Genomic DNA, 18119 nt, shown 5'->3' on the forward strand with positions numbered 1-18119 from the left:
GCAATCATGTGGACAAGGGTGGTTAGGACTGCTGGGCATCTGCCCCTGTTTATGTCTTCAGCTGCAGCACAGACCCCATCACTGGAACCGGCTCTCTAGAGAGCACGGCCCAATCTGTTTCTGGCCACATCCTCTCTGAGCAAGGTCCTGGGCTACTGGTCACATCCCCAGCATGAGTACTTGGCTCTTAGCAGAATAACTAGACAGGACACTAGGGAAAAGCTATGTCATCCCCTCACCACCTCCAGGCCTTGAACTGCCAGGGCTTGTGGCCAAGAGTGCCCACCACAGGAGGGGTTGGAAGATGAACTTCCCACCTCGCCCCCTCCTGCCCCTCCCTACACTCCCAAGCAGAAATGAAAGCACCCCTGGAGTTAGCAGGACCTCATGGCATAGGCCTGTCATGGCCAGAGAGCTCTCTTTGTAGCCACCCTCTACCCCAAGAGTGGACATGAGCCCCAGCCCCTCTTGAACAGGATAGGGCAGTGGTTAGGAGAATGGGTTGGGGACCACCAGGCCCAAGCTCTGCTCTTCCCCCAACGGCCCTTAGTTGAGTCTCCATTTCCTACTCTGCAATGGCAGCCACGCTGTGGACTGATGGACAGACCAAGGAGAGGTATGATGAGGGCAGAGCACCGTCCCAAGCCTGAGCAGATTCCCAGTTACCCCTGGAGGTGGCCGTGGTGCCATGATAAACTCTGGCCTTGAGGTCATCTCAGGAACCTACTTGAGATTTCCAAACTATGGATGTCAGAACTGAGTTAACTGCCAAGTCAGAAAAAATCCGTGCTGGCCTCCGCCATATGCCTCCTCCCATTGCCTGCTCCTCACGCCCCCCATACACACACTATGCAGTCCCCACCGCCAGCTGCTTCAGAGCAGCCAGGTGAGGAAGGTGACATTCACAGCCTGTGACCAAAAGGACATTTCTGTACCCAAGCCTCAGGAGAGTCCACGGTGATGTCCCGAGACCTCCTGACCCTCACAGGGAGAGAACTCCACTAGACAGACAGGAAATGGGGCACGGGGCTCCAGCACCCACACCCGACCAGGTCACTGCAGAGACCACAGAGGCCTCAGCAGCAGCTGCCACGCCTCAGACTTTCAGCTCTCAGGTAACACCCTCCTTTTCCATTTCTCTTTCTTCAGGTTTGTCTCTAAAAAGGTATTTTATCACTTGACGGTTGATCGGCCTGTGATCTACGATGGAAGTGATTTCCTGTAGCTTCAGCACCTCGGTAACTTCACTTCATCCACAGGAAACACTACTCTTCCTCACCTGTCACATAAAGCATTTTTTTAAAACGTCAGCTGCTCCAAAATCATCAACTCTGCCCCTCTGGAAGAGAGGACCCTGGGCTGCCCCTCAGAGGCGGCGTCCGGGGAGCACTTTGTGCTCAGCACTCTGCACTGGCCACTCTTAGCCCCCAAGGCTTTGAAGGGCTCAGGCAATGTTTCCATTAAGTAGAGACCCAGCTGTTCTCACACCCAAAGGGATGTTCTGCCAGACGTTTAAACACCCAGGAGACCGTCAGCCTCTCCTGGGAGCACGGTTGGCGCTAGGCCTCCTGTGGAGAGTTTCACGGGTAGGGGTGATCCCAACTTCTGCCTGTGGAGAGATTTTCTGCCCTGCCCCACCAGGGTCCCGCATCTTGGAGACCTGAGCTGGGTGCCCTGGCCATGCCCTGTGGCTGTGACGCCCTCAGGTACTCCCGGGAAGAGGAGGCACACAGCCATTGCGTGAGTCAGGGTGCCAGGGAACCCTCCTGAGATCCTGACTAGCCTCCTCCAGTCATGCTCTTGTCCCTCACTGCCCCAGTAAGCTGGAGGCTGCTCCAGAACTCAGCAGTGTTGGAGGGGCCTCTAAGCTGCACTCTCTTCCTGGCCCTTTTGTCCGGGTGATTCTGTCCTCAAAGCCCTTCACTCAGCCAGGCCTCTCCACAGCTCAAAGCATTGCCCTAAGAATCAGAAGTAAAGATAATCCGAGAACAAAACCCACCGTACTGGGGGCCTGCGGTGGCTGTGTGTACACTACATCTAATGCCCAAATGCCAGCCAGTGTGGATGTCGTGACCACAGAGCAGGCTTGTGCATTGGCTTTAGAGCTACTCCTCAGCTGATGGCCCACGTTTGTTTCTATAAATAAGAGCTTCTGCCCCGCCTGCAGACGTGTTTACTAATGATCATAGCCAGGATTAGAACCACTTTCAAACATTGGGGCCTTCTTAACAAAAGTCTTTGATAACTTAAAAACCAAAGTGACAGAGTAAACAGAGGCATGATGGATCCCTGGGCCCCACTCCCCTCCTGACAGGTTCCCCGACAGCCCATTTGCCCACTTCCCACTGCTCAGCCCGCACCTGACCTCCAGGAGACATCCCCCCTTGAGGCAGAGAGATCCTGTTGCCTGTTCCCAGACAAGAATTAGTTAATCTTCCCTGTTCTTTGTGGTCCTTTTCTTCTCCAACAACAGATAGCTCACCTTGGACAGCTCTTTGTTCCTTGTTCATGGAACCAGCTGCCCGCAGTCAGGCCCCAGGTTCTTCCCTGGGTGAACAGAGCATCTGACAAAGGTCCTACTTTGGAGGGGAGAGAGCCCCAGGCAGGCTATCTGAGGATCTGAGAGCTGGGCCCAGCAATTCCTCCAGCTAGCCTTGTGACCCAAGTCCAGTCACACATTTCCCAAAGTTTCTCTTTGTCATAACCCTGGTCTGGCTGGTTTTGAGGGCTTGAGAATGGGTCAGGAACTCCAGGCGAAGTCCAACAGAGACCCCAAACCCACCACACACCAGCAGCCACAGCCTCACCACCAGCAAAGAGGACTATTGTGGGGCCACAGCTAAGGAGTCATTTCTGGAATGGACTCAGACCTTTAAACAGGAGAGTTGGGCACTTCAGTCAGTTGAAGCAAGGCATAAGGAATGGGGAATAGAACCTTTCAAAGAGGTTACCCAGAGAAAAGCTGGGCCTCTTGCATTTGGCTTTCTTGGAGCAGCCTCTTCCGGCAGAAAGCCATCAGGTACTCAATCATCTTCCCCTGGCCAAGGCTCTGACCATGTTTAATATTGGAATAGAAGTGGCCAGGCCCCCAGCGACTCTTCTTGGCCTCATGTTTGTCCTCACAGGCATGCCACATGGCCTGAGATGATTCAGAGCAAATCATGCTAACTTTGAATCCATCCAGCCTCTTGCAAAAGATAATCAGGAGTCAGCTTGTTCACTGTAAGAAAGAAACTAATGAAAGAGAACTCAGAGCAATCTAGAATCTTTGAGTGCTTAGCTTTCTGAGGATACTGCGGAGACTCTGGCCAAGCTGATGACCTTCTGAAGTGTCATTGGCACCATATGCAACAAGAACCACCATTCACTGAGTAGCTGACAGGTTTGGGGCCCGGGACATTCCATCTGAGGTCCTTTCTGAACATGTCACTCACCACAGCAGAAGACCAGTTGCAGCTTACCCAGAACCACTCCTCCAGGAGAGCTGGGTGTCTCGTGCACACCACCTTCAGCGCTGACTGCCATTGTTCAAAGAAAGCCTTTGCTGCATTCGGAGGACTGCCCCGTGCCCCGAGGTGACTTCCTAACTATGTGGTTTCATTAGAGAATTTATTTTTTGTGCTGGGTGGACATTTGTATTTTGTTAGGTTGCTGTTCAAGCTCAAGTTTGCTGTGCTCTCTGCAGCTACAGAACATCTTGGCATATTTAAGAGTGGCTTTTATAAATAGCTTTATTCTGATTTTAATCAGATTCCCAACTTTACTGAGAATTAAGGACTGGGGTACTTTTTAAAAAATGCAAATAACAATTGAAGAAGCACTGCTGCAGGTGGTAGCTAGCCCTGGCTAGACTGAATTACACTAGAAATCAGCCAGAAGGAAGCGTCCTTGGGATCCCAGATCACTCTTTAAAAAAAAAAGGGGGGGGGGCAGGTGGGCAGCCCGTTGATGGCTCATCTCTCTGCATAACAGTCACGTCTTCATATCGATACCAGATGCCTTCTTCATCATGCCACTGAAGCCACTCACCACCTTCAAGAACATGCCAACCTCTGTCAGACGTACTTAGCCGCAAACAAGGAGGCACGTTTGGCACAAAGTGTCCTCCAGGTCCAAGTGGACTCTACAGAGTGCTTGACCTCAACACACTGGACTCCAGGTGGGCTGGACCAAGAGCAGGCAAAGACACGGGAACTGAAAAACTCCACAGGGTTTGGAAAATAGAAATGAAAAGCCACATCATATAACTCAAGAATAAATAGTGTTTTGGAAATTTTAAAATTATCGTCTAAGGTGGTGAAACTATTTCAGGCCCAAATGAAAGGAAATCCCCATTTGGGGATGAAATCACAGAGCCTGTGTTTTGTAATATGGTTGGATGTCCACTGATGAAATTTTAAAGAAGTTTCATTTTTAAAAGTGTACCTGATTTCATTTTTTAAAGTGCACATGATTCTACATGTGAGAATTCTTTAGGCCAAGAAACTGTCCTTGGCTCAGAGGTGTTGGGAATTAAAGCAGAGAGAAGCCATTCATGATGCTGAGAACCAAGGATGGTCATGTACACAAAGACCATGGAGACGGCCATTCTTGTTTACAAAACACTTACCAAGAAAGCACTTTGTAGGGGAACCTTCGTAAGTTCTCATTTCATTACGTTTCTTCCAAGGAAACAGGAGAGACTGAATTAATAATTCTCTCTTTCCTCTTAAGCACTTTTAAAATAATAAAGTACATCTTGAAATTTTAGGAGGCATCTCTGATTTAAAAAAAAAAAAGAAAAGAAAAAAAAAAGAAAGGCTGCTTGACGTATGTTATCCAGAGACACTCTGCCTCTGGTGGCTGCAGAGCAACTCCCAAGCCTCATTTGGAAGGCTTAACATTTGGAATTGCACTTTAATTGATTAATCCTCAATTCATGTGGCCTTACGGGATGGTGGGTCTGGGACCCCAATTCATTCTTATCTGCCAAAGAATTATCTAGAAGCACATCAAACACCAGCACCCCACCTGCACAATGGGGGTGGAAAACTTTTGTATCCCTAAGCATATTATTTTATAGTGTCTGCCATGCCATGTGGAAATACTTTATTTTTTAACCTCAGGATTTAAATAAACACTATGACATTTAGACATTTGTCTCTCATTTTTTGGGGATATAAAGTGCATGACAAAGTTATCCAGAGCTGAGCTGGAGTTGAGCTGTGCTGCTGGGAAATAGAGCATCTTTTATGGTGGCTTTTCAGGGGGACTGTAGCCAGCAGATGTTCTGGGAAGTTTCCAAGTGGACGGGCACCTGGCTACTTCCGGCCTGCTGTGAGGGTGGTGTTTAGACCTGCCTGAGACAGCCTGTCTTTCAGTCCATGCTGCTGTGCCCTATGGGCTTCTAGCCCTCAGCTCAAATGTCCAGATCTCCCAGGGCACCCACAGAGCATTTTGAACAAAGAACAGACTTCTGAGTTTACCGGAACAATGGGGCTGGGGAGAAGCATCATGGATGGCCTATAACCACGATTAGTCAATATGAGGTACAAAGCTGGGCAAGACTGCCAGGCCGAGATGGCTGGCAGAGGAAGAAGTCAGCACTCCCACTCCCGCATACCCTTCTCTGGCTGGGTCAGCAAAGAGCCTGGACAGAGGCCCAGAGGGGCGTGTCCTGGTCAGTGCTGGATGTTGGACTGAGCTCAGGCTGGGCAGCCCACCCACACTCACCGCCACTCCACGGATGACCAGGGCTGTGTCCGCGGAGTGCTCTGCGCCTCAAAAGAACACCTCCCCACACCGCCCTTTCACTGCCCTTCCTCTGCCAGCCCTCTCCTGCTGCCAGACTTTCGTTTGACCTCTGCTTCAATCTTTTACTCCATGGAAGAAGTCACATTTTCTGTAACTCTGGTTCTCTCCTTCATTTTTATCTTCATCTCCCTCCTCCCTTCCCTCCCCACCGCAGCATCGAGCAACATGCCAGGCAGGAAAGGACTCAGAAAACACTGAATTGACCTCACGGGTCAGTCCCAGTGCCCTGGGTCAGCCAAAAAGTCATCAGCATTCCCATTGGCAACTAACTGTGCCAGGAGTAGAGGCTCCTGAAACACTCTGGTGGCAGAGAAGGGAAAGGGTGGGCCTGCAGGAGGAGATATGGGCAATGATAGCTGGTCACTTAGTCCCACTCCCTGCACCCCCTCTTATGTCAAAGGTGCCCTCGGGCCGGGCACAGTGGCTCACGCCTGTAATCCCAACACTTCAGGAGTCCAAGGCAGGAGGATTGCTTGAGCCCAGGGGTTCGAGACCACTGGGCAACACAGTGAGATCCCATCTCCACATTTTTTTTAGCCAGGTGTGGTGGTGCATGTCTATAGTCCCACTCAGTAGAGGCTGCAGTGAACCAAGATCGTGCCACTCCACGAGTGACAGAGTGAGGCCCTGTCTCAAAAAAATAAAAAGGTGCCCTCAAATCAAGTCTCTGTCTAGTAACCAGGTAGAAGTAATGGCAGATAGTTACTCCAACTGCCCCCAATGACACGGCCAGAGAGTTTCTTTGTTAATATAACAGTCCTTCCTGAGGCTTGGGGGTCTCATGGGCTGGGGGCTAGCGCAAGAAACAGTTGAGACACACGTAGATGTGTGTGCTGTGCATCTGGGGCTAGGATCTGGGGACCTCCAGGTCAAAATCCTCCATTGCGTCTCACCCCACCCTGCTAAACTGCAGAGTAACTCAAGATGACCCAAGTCTTTGCTGGAGGATTTCCAAGCCCTCCACTTGATTCCAGGTAGTCTGGACCCAGATCAGTGTTCGCAGACTCTGTGGCACTTAGAGGTGCCCCTCCCCTCCCTGCCACGGCTGCCGGGTGAGGGCTGAGGATGCAGAGACTCCCGGGTGATTCAGAAAGCTCCTCACAGCAAGGTCAGCCCTTTCAGTTTGAAGATGCGTGGGAAAAATCTCTTGCCACCCACACACATCTGAAGAGCAAACAGATGGTGAAACCAGTAGCCCAAGATGAGAAAACGGACTTTTTTTTGAGACAGCAGTTGAAGCTGAAGCCTCAAAAGCCAGGGGGAAAGCAATAGCTATTATGAAAGACATTCAAAGTGGGTTAGGGGTGAGAGAAAGGTCAGCCTTTTACTTTTCCCACACCGGCTGGTTTCTGAAGAAGGATGGTAACGCGAGCAGAAGGGTGATGGCCAACCTCTGGGCTTTGATGTGTGTCCCCTCCTCGCCCGCCCCCATCCTGCAAGCTCTGGGGAGGTCGGAGATTAGTGTGGTTTCCTCACGCCTCCCACCATGCTGGCACTGAGGTTATCTCAGAGTTGACAGCCCCATCTGAAGCCTGGAATGAATTAAGTCTTTTTTAGCTAAAAAATGAACAAAACCTGAGATGCGTGAGTGTCCTTACCAAAAGGAAGCCCTCGTTTCTAGAACAGGTCTGTCTTCAGGCCTGTGGGTCCATAGAATCATCACAGAAAATGTGATTTCAGGAGGCCTCCCCCGCCTTCTGTTCCCAAGGCCGACTCTGACTGAGCCTCGGAGGAGAGAAGGAAGCCATTTCTGGGAGGCCAAAACATCCATCTTCCAGGTCAGTGGGGCAGGTGCTGTCTTCTCCCTGGCTTGAGAAAGGAAAGCTGGTGAGGGAGAACGGTGGGGGTGGGGTGCGGGGATAAAAGATAGGAGAGCAAAGAAGTGATGAGAAAAGTGGGGCAATAGAAAAGGCCTTCCCAAAGGCTGCAGGGAGGGCTGGACCCAGGGCTGGTTAGCAGAAGCCATCTTTCTCATCGGAAGAAAGTGGCAGTGAGAAATGACAGTGTCGGTGTAGCTGAAGCTGCCCAGTGCATCTGCTGGAGGCAGCACTTGAATGTAAGCAAGCCTGGACCATTGAGGGAACAGACACCAAAGGCAGTGACTGCCGATGTGAAAAGACAAGTCAGTTTTTTCCTCGCCTCGGAGGTGGCTTCAGGGCCCTGCAAGCTTTCACAAACAGGGCCCTGCATGCTTTCACAAGCAACTGGGGCAACAGCCTCAGTCCAGTCCTCCCACGAGGCTTGTGAAAGAGAGACAGGGTTCCTATGTGGAACCCAAGGTCTTGGAAGAGGCAGCTCCTCTCCACCAGCAGGGACGCCACCCAGCTGTTGGGTGGTCTCAGAAAGAGGACCACACATTCATGCCCTGAAGGTGACCAGCGGAATAAGGACAGGGAGACCAGAACTGGTCCTGGATCAGGCCCCCATCCTCTTTGGTTATGAAAGTTTCAGGTATTGAGCGATCAGGAAAAGCCCAAGACTCACCCAGGGCTCAGTTTTGCTCCAGAGTCAACTGTTCATTTATTCGGTGTCCATAAATAAAAGGAAGTTGCAGAGAGATTCTTAGAAGGTTTTCTCTTGCTTTAGTTACCTGAGGGCCTATTAAAATGCAGATCCAGCCAGGTGTGGTGGCTCACGCCTATAATCCCAGCATTTTGGGTGGCCGAGGCAGGAAGATCACTTGAGGCCAGGAGTTCGAGGCCAGCCTGCGTAACATAGGGAGACCCCGTCTCTACCAAAAAAATTCAAATATTAGCCAGGCGCCTCTAGTCCCAGCTACTGGGGAGACTGAGGTGGGAGAATCCCTTAAGCCTGGGAGTTTGAAGCTGCAACTGTGATTGCCCCACTGCACTCTAGCCTGGGTGACACAGTGAGACCCTGTCTCAAAAAAAAAAAAAAAAAACGCAGATCCATGGGCACCACCCATTTCAATTCTGGGTCATCAGGTCTGGTCCATTCACAGGTCCTCCAGGTGAGGCTGGAGCAAGTGGTCCTGGTGAGCATTGCTGCGTCACCACTGATTTGATTAGAACTTGAGGAAAGGAGGAAATAAACTAATTGATCTGTCTCCTAATTTAAGTCTCCCAATAATCCTTGAATCTCGGAACCAGACCATCTTCCTCAAATCCATTAGCCCAAGCACTAGGGTGCAATGATGGAAATTTCAGTCTTGGAGAGGAGGATGTTTCTAAATGAATCCCCTGGTATAAAACTATTCTAAGGGTAAAATGGTTTACAACCATAAATTTTTTATGGCTTATATTTTTATTCAAGGGGTCTGGTGCCAACTGGCAGATCATTTGTGAGTGGAAAAACATCCCCTTCCCCAAATCCAGAAGAGTTCCATGCATGTCCAAATTTTAAGAAATGGAGAAAGTATCCAGGGGTATGGGCTGGGGAGGTCAGGTTAAGAAGGAGTTCCTAAGCTGGTCCATACACAGAATCAAAGGTCTTTGAAAATGGGTGGGTGAAAAATGGCATCTTTACCCTAACTGCTAACTAAAATTTAAGTCTTCCTTCAATTATGAATAGAGACAACACGCCACACTAGTGTTAGCAAGACCTGTCACTTTGTCACCAGTAGAAATGGCAGATATTTTCATATTACATGACAATTTCTGCAGACTCTCAAAATATCATTTATATTTATTTCCACTCTGAAATGAAGGTTGTCATTAGATCTGATAGATTTTATGTAATGCATTAGTAAAGAGACAGATGTATTACTAGTTCCTATATCTGCTTTAATACTTGGAGAATTGTATTTCAATTTAATTGGTTTGTAATTCCTTTATTTTATTGTTTGCATTTTAAAACATTCTGAGAAAGGGGCTATAGGCTTTGTCAGATTGTCAAAGGTGTGGATGAGGCCACAAAAAAAAAAAAAAAAAAAAAGAAGTTAAGGATCTTTGGGTTGTGGCAGGTCCTCATGAAAAACAAGAGAAAGATCAGCTCATTGCAGCACTGGTTTGTTAATAGTAATGATAGTAGCATTGTTTAATTTGTATAATTGTATAATTTGCTAGGCTCTTGCTGTAAGTCAGCCTGCTTTTACAGATGAGGAACCAAGACCCAGGGAAGATGGTAAGTCTAAACCATTTACAGAACATGTTACTGCTACTGCGTTATGCTGAGACAGCTGTAGGAATGGTTTTCTCTAAACCATTCTCATTTTACTTGAATATAGATTATCTGATGATTTATAAAAAACTTTTCCATAAACCAGGATTTGCTATGGCAGTCCTTGACCTTCAGACCTTTACTATGATTGTTAAAACAAAAGGCTGTATCAGTTACCTGTTGTCAGAATAAAGCTACATTGTTCTGCGTTATTTGAAGTTGGACAACCTCAAAACCGTGGGTTAAATTACTAAAGATTTATTTTGCTCACGAATATGCAGGTTGGCTGGGGGCTCTGGACTCTTGGTGGGCTCACTCCCTTGTCTGTCCGTGGTCAGCTACGCCTTGAGGCTGTGCTCCCTCATGTCTGAGGGTTGGCTGCTCATTGGCTAATCATGGCTGGGGTTGACTCCTACATCTGTGGTCAGCTGGTCAAAGGAAGGCTGGCTAGTCTAGGATGGTCTTGGCCAGACAACTTGGCTGTACTCCACGTGGTCTCCCTGACCCCAACAGGATAGCCTGGGCTTATTCAGATGGCCGCTGAGCAGGTTTCCAAGAGAGTGAGTACAAGTGCCCGAGCTTCGCAAAGCCCAGTCTCAGACCTGGCGCATCATTTCAACAGTGTTCTGTTGGTCAGAACAAGTCACAGGCCAGCCCATATTCCAGGTGTGGGCAGAGGGACTCCTCTGGATGGGAGGAACTGCAAGGTCACTTTATAAAGGGCACAGGGACAGTGAGGGGTAGAGAATTAGGACCATTTTTGTAATAATTCTACCAAAGAGTCAGATAATCTTCCCTTCTTGCACATATTTCCACTTCAATTTTCATCCTCAGTAAAACATCTGCCTTCTCCTGCAGATACACTCATACAAGTACACAAAAATACACACAACACTCTTCATGGCCACAATGTCTGTGATAGCAAAAAAACAGGAAGGAGTTTGTTCAAAGTGGATTGGATTGAAGCAATATATGACGGCACCCTGGGAGACTATGTGATGAACACTACTCACACCCACACATTTCCTGACAAAGACGCTGGACACAGCACTGGCTGCCTCGGCAGATGGAGCTGGTGGGGCTTTGGAGTTGGTGGCAGGAATAAGATGCTTTTACTTTTCTCTTTATACCTTTCTATGTCGTATGAAGTATTTTTATTAGGTTTCAGTTTATCTTTTAAACTGTGAAAACTAATTTCTAAAAAGACATTCACGTCATCTTACGGCCATCTCAGATTCCCAGTAAAAAACCAAATGCCCAGTTCCTATATGCTGGAGTCAGTACACAGTTGTTGATGTCTTTCTGCATTCACCAAAGGGGTGACTTACTCACCAGCCAAGCCGAACGGCATAAAGCCATGAGCAGGGAGGGCCTGGGAGGAAACCACAATATGGCCAGGGTTCCTCTTCCCCTGCCTAGGGGCTGGCCCCGCTAGGGCCCCCTGTCCTCCTGACTCAGGGCCTCTGTGAGAAGAGCTATATCCAGATCATATGGTGCAAACTGACCACTGGAACATCAGTGCTTGAACTTCAACTGGGGAGAAAGTACAACAGCCTCTAAGAGGTTGGGTTCTAGAATCAGAAAGACATGGATCCAACTCCTGGTGCCACTACCTACTTCCCCTGGCTTGGGACAAGTCACTTAGCTACTCTGTGCCTCAAAAATGTGATAGCTGTTATCATGGAGAAAGACGTCCACACCTTGTCCCATCCCTTTTACTCTCTTGGCTCTTTTGCTTCCTTCTGGGCATTAGTCAACTAGTCAAGTTGGGGGACTGAGTGATTGGGGTCATTGAAAGATGAGTTAATTTACAGAGCAGCCACCTTTGATGATTTTAAAACACGGCCCCAGAGTTATCTGACACCCTTCCCATAAGAGGTGGAGTCTTGACTCCCGTGACTCCGGGCTGGCCTCTGGCTGCTCAGTGGAAGAGCAGAAGGACACTGTGTGGCTTCTCGTGCTATGTCAGAAAAGGACCTGCAACTTCCCCCTGGTTTTCTTGCACGGGGAAGCCAGCTGCCATGTAAAAGGTCTGAGTACCTTAAGCCCTCCCTGCTGAAGCAGCCATGTGCTGGGGCCCTGCTCGGCAGCCAGCATTAACTACTGGCCCTGGGGCATGGCCCTCCAAGTCAAGCTTTCCAATGGCCACAGCCCCAGCCAATATCTGACTCCAGCCACATGAGAGACGCCAAGCTAGATATGCCCTGCTGAGTCCCTTCCAAATTTGTGGCCCACAAAATGGTGAATAAAATAAAATGGTTATTGTTTTTATAACACCAAATTTTGTGGCAACAGTTACCAGGACACAGCTGAATTGAATACAAGCAAGGTTCTTAGAATCACTTCTTTCATTTAATTACAAATGGGCCGAAAAGAGATCATCTAAATTTTTTTGTTTGTTTTATTGGATTACGCCTGACATTTTATCACAGCAAACCTGACACAAGTTTCGCCCACACATCCTCTTTCCACATCCTCACTTTCCATTCATTTGCTCCTCAGCCAATCACAGTCTGCCTTGTTGATGCCTGGGAAGCTGCTCCTAGTCAGGTCACTGCCAGCTTCCACTCTCTCTTGACCTCAGCTCTTCCCATGCTCATGGCTACCATCTTCCGGGTAGCATCCCCAGTCTTGCTCTCTGTTGATCTTCCCCTCCCAGGGGCAGCACCACCAGCCACCCAAACGTGCAGATTCAAAACCCAAGTCATCCTTGATTCCTTCCTTTCTCTCAATTCTAACCTTCACCATTGTGTCTACCCCCCGAGTAAGTCAAAAGCCATCCATCTCTCTACACCACAACCACCACCTTCACTCCAACTCCGCCACCATCATCTTTTTCCTGAACAACTGCAACAGCTCCTGACTGGCCTCCCTGCTTCCTTGCACTGCCCCTAATCTCCAGCCACCACCCTTCTTCACCTGGGGGCTTTAGAGATCTTTAAAACATGAATTGGATCATGCCATACCCCGCTTACAAATCTTCCTGAAGTGGAATAAATCAAAATTCATCGTCTGCACCTGAACAGCGCCCCTACCTTCCTCTCCCATCTGACTTCCCTCTCACTCATAACCCTCCAATCACCAATGGCTCTTCTTTTAGCCACTTGACTCTGATGATCACTTTCCTGGCTCAGAGACACCTGTGAGAATTAGGGGTGATGGTCCCATCTCATCTCAGGCAACATCAGTTTTCCTGTGGTCCTTAGAGACTTCCTGGTTTCCAAAAGTTGAACAAGAGAAACCCTGGAGCTCACTGCGGTCTTTATCAGCCTCTGCAGAGCATTCTGAGCCACCTGGATGATTACCCCCACTGAGAAAGTGCCACCCACGGTGTGAGGCCTTTCCCAGCTTGCTGCTCTATCCCCAGGGGACTCTCTCCCTCCTTCGGTTCCTTTGGTGAGTGGTGGCCTAACCACACAGAGGAAGAGTCCATCCAGTCTCCATTTCTTATTTTAATTTTTTAAAATTGTGATTTGGGGTTTTATAAGGATAAGAGCACGAGTTTTTAGGGGAATTGCATGATGTCTTGCATTTGCTTTAAAATACTACAGGAAACATTTTTTTAAAAGGAAGAAGGTAAGGAAGGAAAAAGAAGGGAGGGAGCAGATGAAACAAAGAAGAGGAAAGGAAAGAAAATTGGGAAGTGTAGCTGAAACCAAAACTGGACAGAACGTTAATCATTATTGAAGCTGGGTGAGGGGTATGTGGATGTTCATTATACCAGCCGTCCCCAACATTTTTGGCACCGGGGACCAGTTTCATGGAAGACAATTTTTCCATGGACCTGCAGCATTGGTGGAGAGGTGATTTTGGGATGATTCAAGCATGTTACGTCTATTGTGAACTTTATATTATTATGACATTGTAATGTATAATGAGATAAATATACAACTCGCCATAATGTAGAATCAATGGGAGGCCTGAACTTGTTTTCCTGCAACTAGACGATCTCATCAGGGGGTGATGGGAGACAGTGACAGATCATCAGACATTAGGTTCTCATAAGGAGTGCATAGCCTAGGTCCCTTGCATGTTCACAATAGGTTTGTGCTCCTATGAGAATCTAATGTCGCCACTGATCTGACAGGTGGCGGAGCTCAGGTGGTGATGCAGGCGATGGGGAGCAGCTGTAAATATAGACGAAGCTTCACTCACCTGCCTGCCACTCACCTCCTCCTGTGTAGCCTGGTTCCTAACAGGCCGCAGAGCAGTAGTGGTCTGTGGCCGGGGGGTTGGGGACCCCTGCATTAATACTATTCCCTCTGCTTTTGTGTATGTTTTTAAATTTCTGTAATTAAAAAGTTTAAAAAGGAAAGAACATGAGTGGAGAAGTCCTAAATCAATTGCATGCATGGACACTTCACCAGAGAGTTGACAGTGTTGTCCCACAGGCATGAGTGCTGCAGGGCCTTGGCACGCGCCGCCCTCCTCCCCTGCTTCCTATAGTCATTCCTGTCCATTCTTCAGCTCTCGGCTCAAACGCTACCTCCTCAGGGAAGCCTTCCCTGCCTCCCCTTTCCAGAGCAGATCAGAGTCCCCTGTCACACTCTCTAGCATCCTGTACTGATAACCCTCAGCTTGTTCCTGTGATAGAGTGACTTGTGTCTGCAATTGTGAGCTTCATGAGCACCACGCCTGTGTCTGCAGTTGCTCACCACCTTGCCCAGTGCCTAGCATGTACTAAATACTCAATACATGTTAAATGAGGCTAATTACAGCAACAGTTGAAATGCCGGGCCTACTTGTGGCCTCTCCAGCACGGTGGTCTCAGGGTGGGCAAACTTCTGACACAGCAGCTTAGGGCTTCCAGAGCAAACCTCCCATGGCACAGGATGTGGAAGCTGCCAGCTTCTTCTTCTGAGTCTGTACCCAGAAACTGGCACAGCATCCCTTGCACCAAATTCCTGGTCAAGCAAACCCAGAGCCCACCCAGATTCAAGGAGAGGGGACATCAACCCCGTATTTTGATGGGAGGAGAATCAAAGAAACTGTTGCTCCTGTCTCCCCTGCTTCCTGTAGGTCATCCTTAATCCACCCAGCTGACTCACTGTCTGCAGCTGTTAAGAGTTCAGTCCCCGTCTTTCTTGCCTAACTCTCCAAGTCTCCAAACATTTTCCATTGCTGTAGCTCTTTCTGGCCTCAAAGACTGTCATAACATCGTGCAAATGCTAGAGACGCAGCTCTTATGCTGGGCACTGTACCTTTGCTGGGCAGACACATGTGAGCAAGAACACGCACAGTCCGTGGCTGCTTGTTGCTGAGGGTCCAAACACAGGAGTCAGAGGATCAATCAGTAAAAAGAAGAATACTAGGGAATTACAAATGAGAGGAGTGCTGTGAAGGAAAGGGACAAGCAGTGTGCCACACAGGACGATGATGGGGCTCTAACTGGCACTCTGGGACTTTGCCACATCATCTTGCCATGCCCACGCAGCGAGTCACATTAGCAATTGCCATAGTACCTTTTAATACGAGAAGGGACGCTTCCGCCAGCTCTTGACTGAGGGTTGTTTACACTGTTCAGAAATTTCCAGATGACCTAATTCAGATGTGCTTGAAATGTGTATTTGAGGTCTAGAAAGTGGAGAGTCTGCAGAAGGACGCTGCAGCAGACGCAGGAAGAGACAGGTTCCTTGAAGCACCTACCTGCCCACAGAGCCTGGCCTGAGCGAGGGCCGCTGGTGGAGCAGGCACAGTGTTTACCCAGGTGGTCAGGGGCAGGGCCATCCTCAGGCCAGGGAATCCAGGCAGCAGCCACAGGTTTTCAGGGAAGCCTGGAGGGTGACTCCCAGAAGGAGATGCCAGTCCTTTGGCAGGGGAGGCTTGGGAGAGCTCCTCAGATCTGAGCCTGGGGTCTGGTGAAAGCCCCAGCCCAGGCAGACCCAGGACTGGGGCCTAAGCCTGGCCACCTAGACCCAGAGAGGAAGAGCCAGGGTGGAAACCAGCCCTGCAGACCACTGGCCATGAGCCAACCTGAGAGGCCAGCATGCCCCTTGAGATCATCCGACTGGCTGCAGAGGAGATCTGGGGTCATGTGGGGACAGTAGTGAGTAACCCTGGATCCCACACAGGGAATCTGACCTAAAGCCACACCTTGTACGGGGCCCAGAAAAGTTATTCATGAGTCTTGAATCTGAGAGAGAGGAGCCAGGGAAGGGAGAGGCAGGGGAATGGGGCAAGGAGAGGAGAAAAGCCAACAGCAGGAATTCTGCGGTTCAGACACATGCCTAGGCCCAGGTGTTAGGTCCTTGGACCTGCACATGCACACCTCCGGTGAAATCTGTGGCTTCTTCATGAAGGAATTAAGGCTCCGCAGCCATATGTATCTAGGGAAGAGCCTGGGAGAGGTAGCAGCTAGGAACCTTCTCGATTCTGTGAAGATGACGCCATCGTCCTTTGCCAGCACACCCTCATGTGCATTTTTGAAGAAGAGAGTCAGCAGGGCCTTGGCTGTGGCATGTTACCATTTAGCGTTTGCATGGCATGGTCAGTGGGAGGAGTGCTGGCTAAGCCGGTGCCTGTCCATCTTTTCAGCCCCTGGTCCTCAGCACAAAGTCTGGCTTGGCAAATACCGGTCAACCCTCCAAAGCAAGGGCTGGTTTGTCTGACCATGTCAGGGAAAGCCAATTACTAACTGCATGGGCTTGGATGAGTTACTTAGCATCTCTGAGGCTCAGCTCCTTCCTCTGTAAATCAGGGTTAGCAATATTCTGGGAGAGATCATGACTGTCTCATATACCATGGGGCCCCTGGCATGCAGCTGGTGCCCAAGCATATCTGCTGAATGCTTAGGTTATAGTGAGACAGGACCCATGCTCTCAGCCTTCTCAGAGGAGTTCTGTGACTGGCACCCAGCCACGCTATGGATCTCCTACATACCCAGTGTTCTTACCCATCCAGGCTTAGGTGGGCTCTTGGAATTGGCAGCCCCTGGTGAGAAAATTGTTGCAGGACAACTTCTCTAGGAGGTACTGAGATGGAGTTTGGGGTGCCAGGTGTTTATTAGGAATCAATGCCTGTGGAGGGATGTGAGAAGAAGCATGATTGGGCAGAAAGAGAACTCGAACTGCCCTGAAGGCTCCACAAAGCCCTGGCTTTGGAGAGTCAACCAGCATTTGCCAAGCCAGACTTTGTTCTAAGGACCAGGGGCTAAAAACACCGACAGGCACAAGGTTGGCCAGCACCCCACTCACTGACCATGTCATGCAGAGGCTAAATGGTGACGTGTGACAGCCAAGGGCCTGCTGATTCCCTCCAGTGCCAGTGCACCATGAGGGTGTGCTGGCAGAGTGCCCTGGAGTGGATTCTGCCCATCAGAATGCCACCATGGGACTGAGATGACGCTATTCTCTGTCTCACAAGCACCAGAGACAGGTGACCCTGGGAAGACCTGGCTTGGGCAGGCCGGCTCTGCAGCAGAGGCAGGCCCTGAAGAATTGGCAACCAGAGGGCCTGTGCCGACCACACTCCCTACAAGTTCTTTCTTGAGGCATCTCCATATGACCATAGAGATTTTTTGCTTAGCTTGTGGTGCCGCAATTGAGCGTATACAAGTAAATATGTGGAGAGGACCTCATAAGGAATCACTTGTTGGAAAGACACATATTTGCATGTCATTTTTAGGCTTTGATAATATAAAAGTCAAAGAAAGGCATTAAATGGGTCATTTGCTGTCTGGGTTGTCTGTTCCAATCATGTAGGAATGATTAGAGAACTAGCTCATTGTTCCAGGAGCATGTTGGATAGGGACCTCAACTGGAAGAGAGGAGCACATGAGATGGGGAGCGAGAGAGACTTTACTGCAGAAGCACTATGGTGTGTTTTGGCTGGGAGGGGAAGTCTAAGGCTGTGGTACTTACTAACCACACACAGTGACTAAACAATCAGTGACTACTCGTTGAATGGAGGGAAAGATTTTTTTTGAATATCTAAAACATGTAAGGTGTGGGTGCTGGAGCCCATGATTGCTTCTCTTTTTTCAAAGTCACGGGGAGCCCCCGAACAGACCTTACACTGAGACAGCCTGACTAGTATATAGGAGAAGAACCCTCCGGTGAAGTTGGAGTGGCCAACTTCAGTGAGGGACAGAGATCTGTGGGCACTGGAGCCAGGCTGGTGCTGGAGGATGATTTCGGCTGTGCTTTGTTCTGGACCCCACAAGAAGCTCCAGTTCTTGTGAGGCCAATTTAGAACTGGAAAGCCAAGCA

At 49.3% G+C, this 18119-nt stretch overlaps 2 protein-coding genes and 1 pseudogene across 12 annotated transcripts in view; all 3 read left to right on the forward strand.

Moving 5' to 3' along the window:
- FYCO1 (FYVE and coiled-coil domain autophagy adaptor 1) overlaps positions 1-5133 on the forward strand; it is an 80899-nt gene extending 75766 nt beyond the window's left edge. For 4 of the 5 annotated variants that reach the window (XM_021934486.2, XM_021934484.2, XM_017955504.3 and 1 more), the window contains exon 18: positions 1150-5133. In XM_021934486.2, coding sequence (XP_021790178.2) covers positions 1150-1225 — 76 coding nt within the window. In that variant the 3' untranslated portion in view covers positions 1226-5133. The remainder of the gene's footprint in view (positions 1-1149) is intronic. The other variant, XM_021934487.2, reaches the window with a different exon arrangement.
- Positions 5134-7461: 2328 nt separating this feature from the next.
- The window catches only part of LZTFL1 (leucine zipper transcription factor like 1), a 95358-nt gene continuing 84700 nt past the window's right edge, over positions 7462-18119 (forward strand). For all 7 annotated transcript variants that reach the window (XR_643784.4, XR_643783.4, XR_002520408.2 and 4 more), the window contains exons 1-2: positions 7462-7571; positions 9819-9876. Coding sequence is in view for 2 of the 7 variants with exons in the window: in XM_009200979.4 (XP_009199243.2) it covers positions 9850-9876 (27 nt within the window). In the remaining 5 variants the exon portion in view is untranslated. The remainder of the gene's footprint in view (positions 7572-9818; positions 9877-18119) is intronic.
- The window catches only part of LOC103882095, a 37444-nt pseudogene continuing 26862 nt past the window's right edge, over positions 7538-18119 (forward strand).

Source organism: Papio anubis, chromosome 2 (genome assembly GCF_008728515.1).
Source record: "Papio anubis isolate 15944 chromosome 2, Panubis1.0, whole genome shotgun sequence".
Classification (NCBI taxonomy): Eukaryota; Metazoa; Chordata; class Mammalia; order Primates; family Cercopithecidae; genus Papio; species Papio anubis.